This window comes from Vigna radiata, unplaced genomic scaffold, assembly GCF_000741045.1.
Source record: "Vigna radiata var. radiata cultivar VC1973A unplaced genomic scaffold, Vradiata_ver6 scaffold_293, whole genome shotgun sequence".
Taxonomy (NCBI): domain Eukaryota; kingdom Viridiplantae; phylum Streptophyta; class Magnoliopsida; order Fabales; family Fabaceae; genus Vigna; species Vigna radiata.
Window position 1 is genome coordinate 288,021 of NW_014542032.1, and position 13,391 is coordinate 301,411.

Below are 13,391 nucleotides of genomic sequence, written 5' to 3' on the forward strand. Positions count from 1 at the left end.
CATGCATAACAAACGATGTATACAATAATTAAAACATCTTCACATTATTTATACAAAATGTTTCTGCAACAATTAAGATATACTTATTAAGTATCTTTCCTCTTGTAGTGTAAAAAAATTCAGTATAGCAAGAGGTAAGGACAAAACTGTAAAAGTGTAAAACACATTCTATTTCAGACAGGTTTTCTTGTGTTGGACCAACTCAAATCATGACAATTTTTGATCCGAAAGAGAGAACTTGTGTATAGTGTATTCCATTGTATTGCGTCATATTTTTTTAGGGCACACAGACAAAAACACAAACACTAAGAGGTCAATTTTCACTCTCACAAACAAATCCAGAAACTCGAAACTGGTTTTCTTGTTCCATGGCGGATTCCGCCTCTTCCCCCGCGACCCTACCTCCCAATCCTCAACCCTCCGAATCCGCACTTCCCAACCCACCCGATCCACTCCCCCAATCTTCAACACCACCTTCATCTACGACCCTAGCTGCAAACCCTAATCCCAATCCAACGCTGCTCCCTCCACCGCCCGCACTACTCTTTCAGGCCGGCACTACGCCGCAGGTCCCTGGCGTTCTCCCTCCCTCATTCCGCCCGCTTGCTCCGCAGGTGCCGCAATTCTCCCCCGTCCCGGCGCCCCACCCTGTGTACCAAAACCCTGCCGTTCCGCCTCCTGGCGTGGCCAGCGCCGCCGCGCCGCAGCCGATGCAGCCGATGATGTCATACCAGGTTCAACCTGGCAACCCTGCCATGCGACCATTCTCTCCGATCCCTAACGGTTACGCTCCAGCTCCGACTGTAACTCCCGCGGGTGGGTCATTCATTCAATTATTCCTTGTTCCTTTTGTTTCGGTGAATTTGCATTTAATTTGATTTACTTTAATATAGCGCTGGTTCGATGGTTGTCTCAATGTTTTATGAATTTGGAATTATACTTATCAATTTTCAACCTGTCGTGATGGTTATTATTAGCTGTGAAATGTTTGAAGACTGTTATTATTGAGTGAGTGTGTGTGGTGAGTGCTGACTGTAGAAGGCAGCTCTGGATAGCATAGCTGTTATGGTTTTTATGAGGGGGGAGTGTTTGTTTTGGAAGAGTGGTTTGGAGAGATTTGAGAGAGTTCTTAATGGTTAGATAAGGGGTATCGTTGACAGGATGTTTTCTCCTACAGTGTCTTGATTGAATTCATTGAGAAAGGTTGGAGGGCTTCATATTGCTTAAAGACACCTCTCTACAAACAACTCATTTTTTGGTATGCACATATTTGCCCGGTCTCTAGTTTGTCTTGTCTTTTATGGAATTGGAAATGAAGATTATGCGGAGCATTGCTGACAAAAAAATAAATGAAAGAGTGATTGTTCTTTTGTCGATATAAATAATGTATGGTTGTGTCGTGCTCTCGTTTTAGTAGGCCACTTTCTGCTAGTTATAAGAGTACTTTCCCTTCAATGGCTTTATGAATTCCAGAAACCGACAATGTTTGCAACTGAATGAATGCACACGTTGGCCTTGTGTCATGAGGTATTGCAATCTTTTCTCTCTATTGCAGTTTCATTTAATTTTTTATGCTGCAAGGCATGCTGCTGTATAAAAAAGAACATATAATTCAACTAAAATTTCTTCTTATTAAACCATACGTACCATAAGATTATGCAAGTTACTATTTGCTATTGGTGGATGGGATAGTTTGAGAAGCCTGCTATGTTTCAAGTTGTCAGACAAAGGTAAGCACTTTTAACACATTGTGTGAATTTCAAACTCGATAGAATTTGTTATTATTCTCTTCAGGTTGTCATTTCAGCTGGTGATTGTTGGCTGTGCTGCCATCTCTGTTATGCTTTTGATGTGTGGTAACATCATTCCATTGTTCTTGTCACATTTTTTTCTGGCATATATCTTTAGTGTTATACTGATTTGTTTATGGTGCATACATATTCATTCATAATCTGCTCTAATATATTTGCATAGATGTTTTTCTACTCTGTACAGGAATTCCTCGTTATCCCCCTCCTTATGGAACTATGATTCGTCCTGTCTTTCCTCCACGCCCTCCTGGAGCAGTTAACATACCTCCAATATCACGTCCACCTGTAGCAGGGATCCCTACTGTTCGCCCAATTATTCCTCCTGTTGTCAGACCTATGGTAGCCCCTAGTGCTACCCCAGCTGAGAAGCCTCAAAACACGGTTTACATTGGCAAGATTGCATCAACTGTGGAAAATGAGTTCATGCTCTCTCTCCTTCAAGTAAATTTTTTAAGTTTGTTCTTTACTTGGGTGGGAGCAGGGTTTGGGTATTTAGGACAAGTGTTTCTGTCATGCAACATTTTTAGGGCTTTTTCAGAAGCTAATTTCGGCTTTGAGAAAACACTAAATCAACTTAGTTTTGTGGTTTTCTTTTTTATCTGTCCTTTTATTAACACTGTCTAGTTAGTATAAACTTTTTAGCATGTCTTTTAATTTAAAAAAGAAAACTTTTCTCTATTATTCTCTTCCCAGCATTTTTTTCATATGTACTAGACAATAGGTGTCTTAGAACCTCATGTATAATTTATAAACATACTGATTCTTTTATTTCCTTTAAGTTATGTGGAACTATCAAGACCTGGAAACGTCCTCAAGATTTATCCACTGGAACTCCTACCAGTTTTGGGTTTTATGAGTTTGAGTCTGCAGAAGGGGTTCTCCGTGCCTTGCGACTCCTTACTAAATTGAATATTGACGGGCAAGAACTGAAGGTATGTCTCATCTTTGACTACGTCTATATTAAGTTTGCCACTGACGTGCAAACAAAATAGATTGGTACTTCCTTTGTATTTATGTAGTGGTTTCTTTAAATCCATTGACACGATGGGTTCTACACAGACTTGTGAGTCTCACTTCTATTTTTAAGGGCTATTCAACTGGTTATGTTTTTGAAATATCTGTTTGGTGCATGCCATGTGTGTTGAGCTCTATTATTGTATGTAGTATTGCATTGCATCTGCATTTTTCCAAGTAAAGTGCATAAATTTATTTGAATAAGACGTAATTCTTATATTAAAAGTTATGCTGCCACATTACATTGTTTCCCTTGTACAATTAACGATCTTAACCATGTATTATATATTTTTTAACAGGTCAACGTGAATCAAGCCATGAAAGAACACCTAGAGCGGTATGTTCAGAAAAAAGCTGAGAACTTGAACAAGGAAAGTCAGGCAGGAGTAGTTGAAAAAGATGAAGGCGAACAAACTTCTAATGCAAATGAGGGTATAAAGGCTGAGAAAGAATCCTCAAATAAAGTGGACAGTGAATCAGTAAATAAGGAACATGATGTGACAAACTTTGGGATTGTCACTGATGAAGATAGAGAAGGGGATCGTGAGGCTTTAGAAAAAATCACAAAGATGATAGAGGAAAGGTTGAAGACAAGACCTTTGCCTCCACCACCTGCACAGCGAAGTGGTGATGGTTCTGTGAATTTAACCTCAGAACAACCTGTTAAAACAAGAGAGGGAGATTCTGTTGATACAGAGAAGAATGGTGAGGGAAAAATTTGTGTATCTATTCTCTGTTGACTGTAGACACAAAAGGGCTATATTTTATTGTCAGGACACCTTTATCTCTTTTATTTGTCAATTTATTATTCTGAAACTTTTCTTTTGAAATTGTGTAGAATCTGCTGAAAATAAAAGTGAGAAAGAGACAAACAGTGATAAACCTAGCAGTGAACGGGATAGGTCTGAAAGCCCTGATAGAAGGCATGACAGAAAAAGCAGAGAGAGGGACCGAGATAGGGAATTAAAACGAGAAAAGGAAAGAGAACTTGAAAGATATGAGAGAGAAGCAGAGCGGGAACGTGTTCGGAAAGAAAGGGAACAAAGACGAAGAATTGAGGAGGCTGAACGTCAATATGAAGCATATTTGAAGGAATGGGAGTATAGAGAACGAGAGAAAGAGAAAGAGCGCCAATATGAAAAAGAGAAGGAGAAGGAAAGGGAACGTAAAAGGAGAAAGGAGATACTTTATGATGAAGAGGATGAGGATGAAGATTCTAGGAAGAGGTGGCGTAGAAGTGCGATAGAGGAGAAGAGGAAGAAGAGGTTGCGTGAGAAGGAAGATGACATGCTTGACAAACTAAAGGAAGAGGAAGAAATTGCTGAGGCTAAGAAGAAGGCTGAGGAGGAACAAAAGCGGCAAAGCGATGCTTTAAAACTATTAACTGAGCATGTGGTAAATGGTGGTAATGAAAATATGATTACTGAAGAGGTTACTAATGAAGTCAAAAGCAATGTTACTGAACAAGATACTGTAGCTGATTATAGTCGTGAAGATCATACTGGTAATTTTCATAAGTATTCACAATTGTGATTTCTTGTCTCTCTTTCATGCTATTAAAAGTAGTATTCTTTGAAATGACAGGTGATGGGAATGTACTAAATGTCACCAGTGATGAATTAACTATAGTTACTCCAACTGATACACAAGGTAATGCTCCTACAAAAAAATTGGGATTTGGCCTAGTTGGTTCAGGGAAAAGAACAACTGTGCCTTCTGTTTTCCATGAAGAGGAGGATGATGAAGCACACAAGGACAAAAAAATGAGGCCATTGGTTCCAATTGATTACTCAACTGAAGAATTGCAGGCTGTTCAACCTACAGTGCCTGGTCCAACACCACCAAATTTGGCTGCTGCGGCCGAATTTGCAAAGCGTATATCCAGTACAAATTTCAAGGAAGATAAGCTGGATGGAGAACGGGATAGAAGTAGGCGTTCAAATGATAAGTCTAACCACCGTGATAGGGACAGAAATGATGAAGATGGTACTCACAACAGAGATGAAAACAAGGAGAGAATTCCTGAACGTGACAGGGATCGAGATCATGGATCAGAGAAACTTAAGACTTCTGATAACAAGAGGCTTTTGGATGCTAAACAATTGATTGATATGATACCGAAGACCAAGGAGGAGTTGTTCTCGTATGAGATAGACTGGGCAGTATATGATAAGGTATGTGATACTAATTTGCAGATTTTGATTTGTAATTATTTGATTTTGAACTAACAAAAAAGAGTTGGCTTATCTGTATTCATTTGCCTTGTGAGCCAGACTAGTCTACCTCTATCATCTTTTTGTGCGTTAGTGTAATTGTTAAAGGTTGTTGACCAAAAGTTTGAGGCATTGTAGTAGTTGTGTATGGGAGGAACTGTTCTAGGAACCTAGAAAAACAACAGAAATTTGAGGAGTCTATACCTTGATCACTTTTTTGGGGCCATTAGCTGTAATCCTGTAAGGTTGAAGCATTGTAATATATGTGTGTGGAAGGAACTCTTCTGGGAGCCTAGAAAAACGTGTCCTTTTGCAAAGGATTGTACATTTTGAGATTTACAGTAACAAAAATATAAAAATGAAAGGATGCTAGATAGGGACCTTCTCACCTTTTTGGGAACGTAATTAAGCTTTATATTTTTGTATTTTTAAAAATTGCTTCTTTCGTGCTCAATGAGTGGAACTGTTCTTGCACTACAGTTGTTTATGTATAAACTACTATTGTTTATAAATGTTTTTTGATTTTTTGGGTTTGTGCAGTCTGAAAGGTAGAAAATGGTGCTCTAAATTTTTATTTTTATATTATGCTCATTTTCAGCATCAACTACATGAAAGAATGAGACCGTGGATTTCAAAGAAAATCAAAGAGTTTTTGGGGGAAGAAGAGACTACATTGATAGATTATATTGTTTCTAGTACACAAGAACATGTGAAAGCATCCCAAATGCTTGAGCGTCTTCAGATTATTTTGGACGAAGAGGCTGAAATGTTCGTTCTGAAGATGTGGAGGATGCTTATCTTTGAAATAAAGAAGGTAGAGACAGGTCTAGCTCTGAGGTCAAAATCATGATTTTTCAGTTGTTGTATGTTGTTTCGTCACTTTTTCTATTGGATTGATACCATGACCCTTGACATGGCTTTACCCTAAATTGTAAAATGGCTGCATTATCGTAAAATTGCTTCAACATTCAAGTAGTTATTCGGATAAACCTGTCATCCATGAGAATCTGGTGGCAATTTTTGTCATGTGAATAGTTTAGAACTTTGAACTTTTTCTATAATCATCCTGGACTTGTGCTTTCTTTTCCTAGCAAATAAGTCAAAAAGAATACTTCACCTTTACTTTCGTGTTATGTGACTTTTCTTCTGTTGGTCTCACGTACCGGTTCAGTAGGAAGTGCAATTTACTTTTTTATCAGCTTGCAGCCTTGATCTATTGAATGAATATCATGATTCTTGAAAGTCCAGTGTTTACATTGTCACAGTAAAAAAGAGAACCAAAATTCTGTTGGGAAGTAATTTTTGATTTGTAGTTGCTCCCGGGCTGGATTTGTCAAAAGGACAAGTGAAATATCTACTTGTATTTGTTATATTGATAGACGATGTAATGTGGCTGAATTTCTAATTTTAACACTCAAGAATGCTGTCGGAAAAAAAAGTTTTTGCTTTAAGATTATGATGTTTCCAATTTTTATGTATAGATTTCAAATTAGCCATTGAGTTTTGTCAACTAAATACACAACTTTTTGTTCCCAAATTTTATCTTGCTTAATTTAGTTAAGTATGATTATTACATGTCAAATTTCTGTTCGTGTTACAGTGAAAAAGTAGATTTCCTATTCCTAATTTGTTCTAAATTTTGGAATTGTTGGCGCCCAATTTCTTATTCAATAAGGATGGAAGACAAAAATTCCCCAGTCCCAGAATATCTCTCTGTCCACGTCGGTCATATGATATATATAAGATAGTAAGTTTCGAATTTAATATTTATTATTGAATTTAATTCTTCGTGTTAAAGATCTAACTGCTCGGCAAAAACAAAGGTTAAAAAGTACTTGTAACTTTCTATATCAGTGAGTAAATTAATTATTTGCTAAGAAAAAGGTCAGCTTTGCTGGATTTTAAAAAAGCATTTTCACTTGAAGTTAGAAAAAGTGAGCATATTCTCTTTGAGGGAAAGTGAAGGAGTAAATAGAAAAAAAAAATAAAGAGTGAAAAAGTGAAATAATTTTAATTATTTTTTTTATTGTTTATTTATAATTAATTTTTAAATTAAGAAAAAAAAAGATTCATCTATAATCAAATTACAAGAAAAGAGTAACAATGCTGACCAACAATCTTTTTCTCCTTTTCAGCTTAAATCAGCAAAAGCAAACCCAAACTTTAGTTGCATCTCCACCCTCGCAGCTGCAGGGCAGTATACCAGGAGAAAGAAACAAAGGCTCATAAATCATAAAGTCTTGGAGACAAGAAAAAAAGAAAGAGGCAAAGCCGAATTTATTCCTGATTAATAAACATGATAAACTCTTAATCAATTAATACAAATCAGTGAAGTACAGTAATTTGTACAAGTGCAAAGCAGAAGCCGATAAAATTATTAGCTCTTTAAAACTTGAGCCAATAATATTGAGTACAAAATAAAAAAGAAGCAGATTTATACAACGGTATCTACAATTCCAAACAAATAAAGAATGCCCAGGTGAACAAAAAATACTGGGTTACCTAACATGAATGAACTGTTCTTGCGGAATAAGTGAAATCTTAAAGCCAGAGGACCTCCTTTCATAAAAATCATGGAGGATCCTAATGAGAGCACTTGCTTTCTTCCTTGCTCGAGATGTGCCTTCACTTAGTTGGGAATACAATGATCCCATAAGAGAAGGACTCTTCACTAAATAACCAACCACTTCCTCTCCACCATTTAGTGACAAAGAAAGCAACAAGCCCACACAATGCTCCCTTCCCACCCTCGAAGATGAACAACTCAAAATTTCAACAGCTACATGCAAACCCTCTTCCTCAATAATTGCAAACATTCCCTCTCTCTTCTCTGCTAGAGTTGCTAGAACTGCCAGAGAATCTGTGATTAGGTCTTCATTTTCAGATCCTTTCAATATACCAACTAGCAAAGGAACTGCTCCACCTTCGATCACCCTCCTATGATTTTCAGCGTGCTTAAGAAGACCAAATATTGCAACCAACCCATTTTTCTTGCTTCGATAAGACCCATCTTTGATAAGCCTTATCAATGCTGGAATTGCTTCTGCCTCCTTTCCTATCAGATTCCCATACTCAGCACTAAGGTAAAACAACACAGCAGCAGCATGCTGGCGAGCTTCCATCTTCACACCCTTCTTTAAAACCCCAACAATTAATTCCAACCCCCTTTTCTCAACCATCACACTTCTACTCTTTGCACATTTTGAGAGGTTTAGAAGGGCTGCTGCAGCATTCTCTTGAGTCAACGAATCCATCGATGACAACAACCTCAACAAAAGAGGAACCAAACCAGCTTCCACCAAACAAGACCTATTGAAAACGCTTGTTTTTGAAATAAGCCTTATTTCTAATGCACCTCTATTCATCTCTTCCCCACTTCCATTCTCAATCTTGCCTTTCAGAAAACTAGCCAACATTCTCATCGCTCCCTCTGCTGCTACACTCTCAGGCTCCACTCTCGTAGTACCCTCACGATTCCTACGACCCAAATCAACAAAGGGAATGCTTATGTCATTTGCATAGCAATACTGCTGAATCAACTTCCGAAGCACTAAGTTTGGAACCATTTCAGTGGTTATAAGCCTTTTAGCTGTGTTAGGACACGTCAAGTTTCCACTTCTGAACCACTTCAGAATTGAAGAACGATCATACGTATGACCTGTCTCTATTGTCACTGGATCACTCATCAGTTCCAAAGAGATTGGACATCGAAAATCATCCGGGTTAAGACAACTTAAACTCAGATCAATCTCACTTTCAATTCTATTTTCTCTCCTTCCCTCAATTTTTTTGTTACTCTCTTCACAGTCAACAACCTCCATTACAAGGCATCTACAATAACTCATGAACCCCACCAAACTACTCAAAAGTGTCACCTTGTTCCTCTTCTCATCGGAGCCCTTAAACCCAATTTCTCCCTCCAAAAACTTCACCTCTTTGTTACACTCATTCCACCCTTTAACCCCAATATACTCAATGACCCACCTCAGATCACCCTCATCCGGAGGAACCTGGTTCTCAAACCGGGTCAAACTCGACACAACACTCATCACAACCCGTTTATCTTCTTCCTCAAATTCAAACCTGCCCTTCCTGGCTTGTACGTTCAGCAGCAAAGCATGCTCTTTGGTTTCCTCAGAGATCTCCACAGAACCGAAAGGGAAAACGTCTAAAGCAGTGGCTATGGATCTTGATATGACCCGAAATTGAGTGGCAACCCGATCCGATTCCATCAATATGTAAAGCTTGGCACCTTCGCGGGAGAGATCTTCAAGAAGGAAAAGAAGCTTCTGGAAGGTTAAATGGAGCTCGGAGAGGCTCAGAGTTGCAGGATCAGGAAGACCCGAATGACAGTCTCGGATTTCATGAAGGAAAGGTTGGAGAAGATGGGTCAAACGAATAGCGTTTCTCGCGTTTCGCTTGTTGCAAGGAAAACACGATAACCTGTGCTGGAAAGAGGAGATAGCTTTGCAGAGAGTGATGAGTGAAGGGAGAAGGGTAGAGGGAGCGATGCTTTCGCATGGATGAACCGCCGGGAAAGTTAGTATCCGGCGACCCGACTGGCTTATGTTTCGGATCATGGAAAGGTTTGCGTTGACTTTTGTGTTTGGATAATATGGTATTTTGATTTGTTTTGATTGGATTTCATCACGACGTGTTTGGGACATTTATAGGAACTGAAAAGTGGGACACGCGTCGAGATATGATTCGATGTTTGTGAGTTTTGGGATTTTAATGCAGGGACACGTGGGGTTATGTGGATCCATGGAGAGAAAGTGTTTGAGAGAGTGACGCGTGGCGCGTGAGAAGTGGAAAGCGAACGTGCTTTTGAAGGTGCTTGGAAAGATGGAGCCGACAGCCACTATAAGTTCAGCGTTGAGCCTTATTTTTTAAGTAAATAAATAAAAGGTTTAATGTCTCAATAGGTCCCTATTTTCGTCAAAAATTTCAAATAAGTCCTTTTCTTTTTCGGCGTCTCAATCAAGTCCTTATTTTCTTAAAATTGAATCAAATAGGGTCTTTCCGTCAAATTGAGATGACGCCGTTAAGAAGGGTATATTAACCGTGTAGTTTTTTATTATGTGGCATTGAAAATGTGACTGAATTGTATTTTTTTAATTTTTAAATTAAAAAGTGAAGTATATTTTGTATATTTCATGTTTCAATTCAAGAATAAAAAAATACAATTCAGTCACGTTTTTAATGCCACGTAATAAAAAACTACACTGTCAGCATACCCTTCCTAATGGCGTCATCTCAATTTGACGGAAAGGTCCTATTTAGTTCAATTTTACAAAAATAAGGACTTAATTGAGACGCCGAAAAAGAAAGGGACCTATTTGAAATTCTGTACGAAAATAGGACCTATTGAAACATTAAACCTAAATAAAAATTGCGGCTTCGGTTGGCCATTATTTGGATTTAAGTTAAGTTATTCTATCTATTTTCTAGTCAAACTTTCTAATTTTTTCTTCTAGTAAACAAAAATTAAAAATAATTTATTTTTAAAATTTTAAATTCTTATAATTTTAGCTGCGTATGTTGATTTTAATTTATGAAAAGGTTAATTATATTTTTTAAATTGCATCTGTCTTATGTTTGGGTAGCGTCCAATAGGTCTTATTTTTTTGGATCGAAAGCCCATATCTAGATAGAATTGTGTTAAAGGATATTTATTTGATCATATTTTTATTTCATGAAAAAAAGAGTTTTATATGCCCGTAGAAACGAATTAAGCTAATTAATGAGGAAAAAAGAAGTACAGTGTTGGAGGAGATTGAGTAGCATAACTCGATAAAGAATTATTTGTAAAATATCTTGCTTCTCGTTTTATTATATCATAATAAAAATATATAATTTAAATATGTTTTAAAATTTTTAAATTTTGATATAATTAAAATTTGTTAATTTTCGAAATTTTAATTTATTTTAGTCATCAAATATTAAAAATATAATTTTTTAAAATTTATTATGTTAATTATTTTCATGTGAAATGTACTTTCAATTGACATAAGGAAGGAGTTTTTCTTTTTTCATGAACCTCCATGGAACTGTTTTTCTTTCTCCTTCCTTGAATAAATCTTTGGATAAGAAAGGGTTTCTCAAGCTCTTTTTTTTTTCATCAACCTCTTGTTTCTTTTTTTCGTCCTCAACCCTCTCTTTTTCTCTCTTCTCATCATCTTCCTCCTCTCTTTTCTTTTTCCACTCACTCTCTCCTTCCTCACTCAACTTTTCTTTCTCTTTTCTCTCAATCTTTCTTTCTTCTAATACCTTACCACTTCTAGTAACAATGGTCTTATACTCTTCCCTTGAATGACCTCTCACATTCCTCTCACACCCCTTCAACTTGCTAATTAACTTTCCTAATTGCGTTTCCATTCTCTTATGTGTAGCCTCCATGCTTTTAACATAAGATGTACTCCTATCCATGGTTTGTTAGAAAAATTCTTCAAGCTTTGTATTCTTCCTAGGTGGAGTGGTATGTTGCTGTCCTTGAACTACTGAAACAACTTGTATTTCCTGTGGCAAAAGAGAGAGTTTATGCATCACTTCTTCCAATTGTTGAGTGAGAAGCTTATGTTGCTCAAGGAAGATGTCCTGAGATTACAATTGTGAAACTTCTTCCTGTTGAAAGATATCCATGCTTCCACTATGCATCTCTATATCATTAGTAGCCATGTTATCTTTCAATTCATAGGCTTCTTCAGCAATCTTGCTTTTAATGCTACCTCTAGCTACAACATCTAGCAAAAGCTTTGTCTGAGTGCCAAGACCTACAAGGAATGTACGGACTACTGTTGTATCATCAAAACCATGCACAGGCTTCTTTCTTAGCAGATTTTGCATCTATCCCATGCCTGACCTAGGGTTTCTTCCATGCCTTGCCTGAAAGATAAATCTCCAATTTACCTTTGTTGATCTTAGACTGTGGAAAATATTTGCTCAGAAATTTGGACACCACAGCCTCCCAGGTTGTAAAGCTATCTTCCGGAAAAGAATTCAACCACAATTTAGCATTGCCTCCCAATAAGAAAGGAAACAAGCTAAGTTTGATAGCTTCATCTGGCACTCCGTTGATCTTCACCGTATTGCAAATCTCATTGAATGTGGTGAGAAGATCATATGGACTTTTAGTTGACAACCCTTGAATTGATTGCTTTGCACCAAGTGAATCAACACCGGTTTCACCTCCATACTTAGTGCATTGACCCTCGGCCTTGCAATGTTGTTAAAGTGTTGAGGGCTAGCCACATTGGTGGCATCTGCCAGAGTGCGTCTCCTAGGAGCTTACTCCTCCGCCATATCTTCTGTGCTCTGGTTAGATGCTTCCGGTGAGGGTTGCAACAATATCTCCGGAGGAGGGAATAATTCTCTAGCAGTTCGAGTCCTCCTTTTCCTCCGGGTTTCACTTAAACCTTCAAGAAGAGGTTCCGAATTTTTCTTGCTTCTCGTACAAATTGTATCCTGCATACACAAGAAACAAAACCCTAAAAAGCACTTTTATATAAAAATAAAACAAAAAGAAAACAAAAACAAAAATCAAGTCATATTTAATCAATAATCACACGAGTCCCCGACAACGACGCCAAAAACTTGTTAAGAATTCGGCAAGTGTACCAAATCGTATTAAGTAATAATAAGTGGTAAGACCAAGTATCATTTTTCCAAGAGACTCACGACACTAAACAATTGTACTTTTGCTTAACCAATTAAGACTATAAGATCAATATTTTGGGGTTTTTGAATGCAAAACTATAAAAGTAAATATGCATGCAATTTGATCAATTGAGGCTAAACACAAAAGCGAATGGATGATGTTGATAATATGAGATGAATATGTTATTAGAGTTTAGATTTCACCTAATCACTCTCATGCATAAATGAGTTCATCTTCTTCATTAATGTTAATGTCATTCTCTAAAACACTAAAACCCGATGTCTCGGTAAATAAACCTATCCTTAATTACGAGTTCATACAATTCCTAGCATCCCTAATAATTAATTCTGAAGAACACGAGTGTATATGCAACCAACCCTCATATTCCTATGTTTAGGCAATACTACTACCTTTGGGAGAATTTCCCCAGTCCTAGACCTACCCATATGTGTCCATATAAATAAAATCAATAATCATGCAATTGAATGAGTTAAACAATGCAAACATAGAGTATAGAGGAAAAACCCTAACAATTAATGAAGTAAAGCATATATCAATAAGAATCAATTCAAATACAAGAGAGTTTAAAGGTTACATCATCCCCAATAACAAATGAGATTAGTTCTTCATCGTCATGAAGAAACTAGGTGTATAATGGAATGAAAGAGATAGAAACCCTAGAAAGAGAAGAGGAGA

At 37.3% G+C, this 13,391-nt stretch overlaps 2 protein-coding genes across 5 annotated transcripts; one reads left to right on the plus strand and one right to left on the minus strand.

The window, feature by feature from the left end:
- The first annotated feature begins 201 nt into the window (after positions 1-201).
- Positions 202-6,160, plus strand: LOC106779023 (RNA-binding protein 25). 4 transcript variants are annotated; one of them, XM_014667047.2, is made up of 8 exons: positions 676-816; positions 1,178-1,258; positions 1,474-2,252; positions 2,591-2,743; positions 3,125-3,530; positions 3,664-4,329; positions 4,410-4,999; positions 5,637-6,160. In XM_014667047.2, exons 3-8 carry the CDS (start codon positions 2,028-2,030, stop codon positions 5,886-5,888), a joined length of 2,292 nt encoding a protein of 763 aa, XP_014522533.1. In that variant the 5' UTR covers positions 676-816; positions 1,178-1,258; positions 1,474-2,027; the 3' UTR covers positions 5,889-6,160. The 4 variants fall into 4 exon arrangements, with proteins under 4 accessions (XP_022632114.1, XP_014522530.1, XP_014522533.1 ...); XM_022776393.1 differs by lacking the exon at positions 1,178-1,258 and having other exon boundaries at positions 202-816; positions 1,975-2,252; XM_014667044.2 differs by lacking the exon at positions 1,178-1,258 and having other exon boundaries at positions 202-816; positions 1,996-2,252.
- A 922-nt stretch (positions 6,161-7,082) lies between these two features.
- Positions 7,083-9,917, minus strand: LOC106779024 (U-box domain-containing protein 19-like). Its single transcript, XM_014667049.2, has one exon. It carries the CDS (start codon positions 9,703-9,705, stop codon positions 7,537-7,539), a length of 2,169 nt encoding a protein of 722 aa, XP_014522535.2. The 5' UTR covers positions 9,706-9,917; the 3' UTR covers positions 7,083-7,536.
- Positions 9,918-13,391: the final 3,474 nt, after the last annotated feature.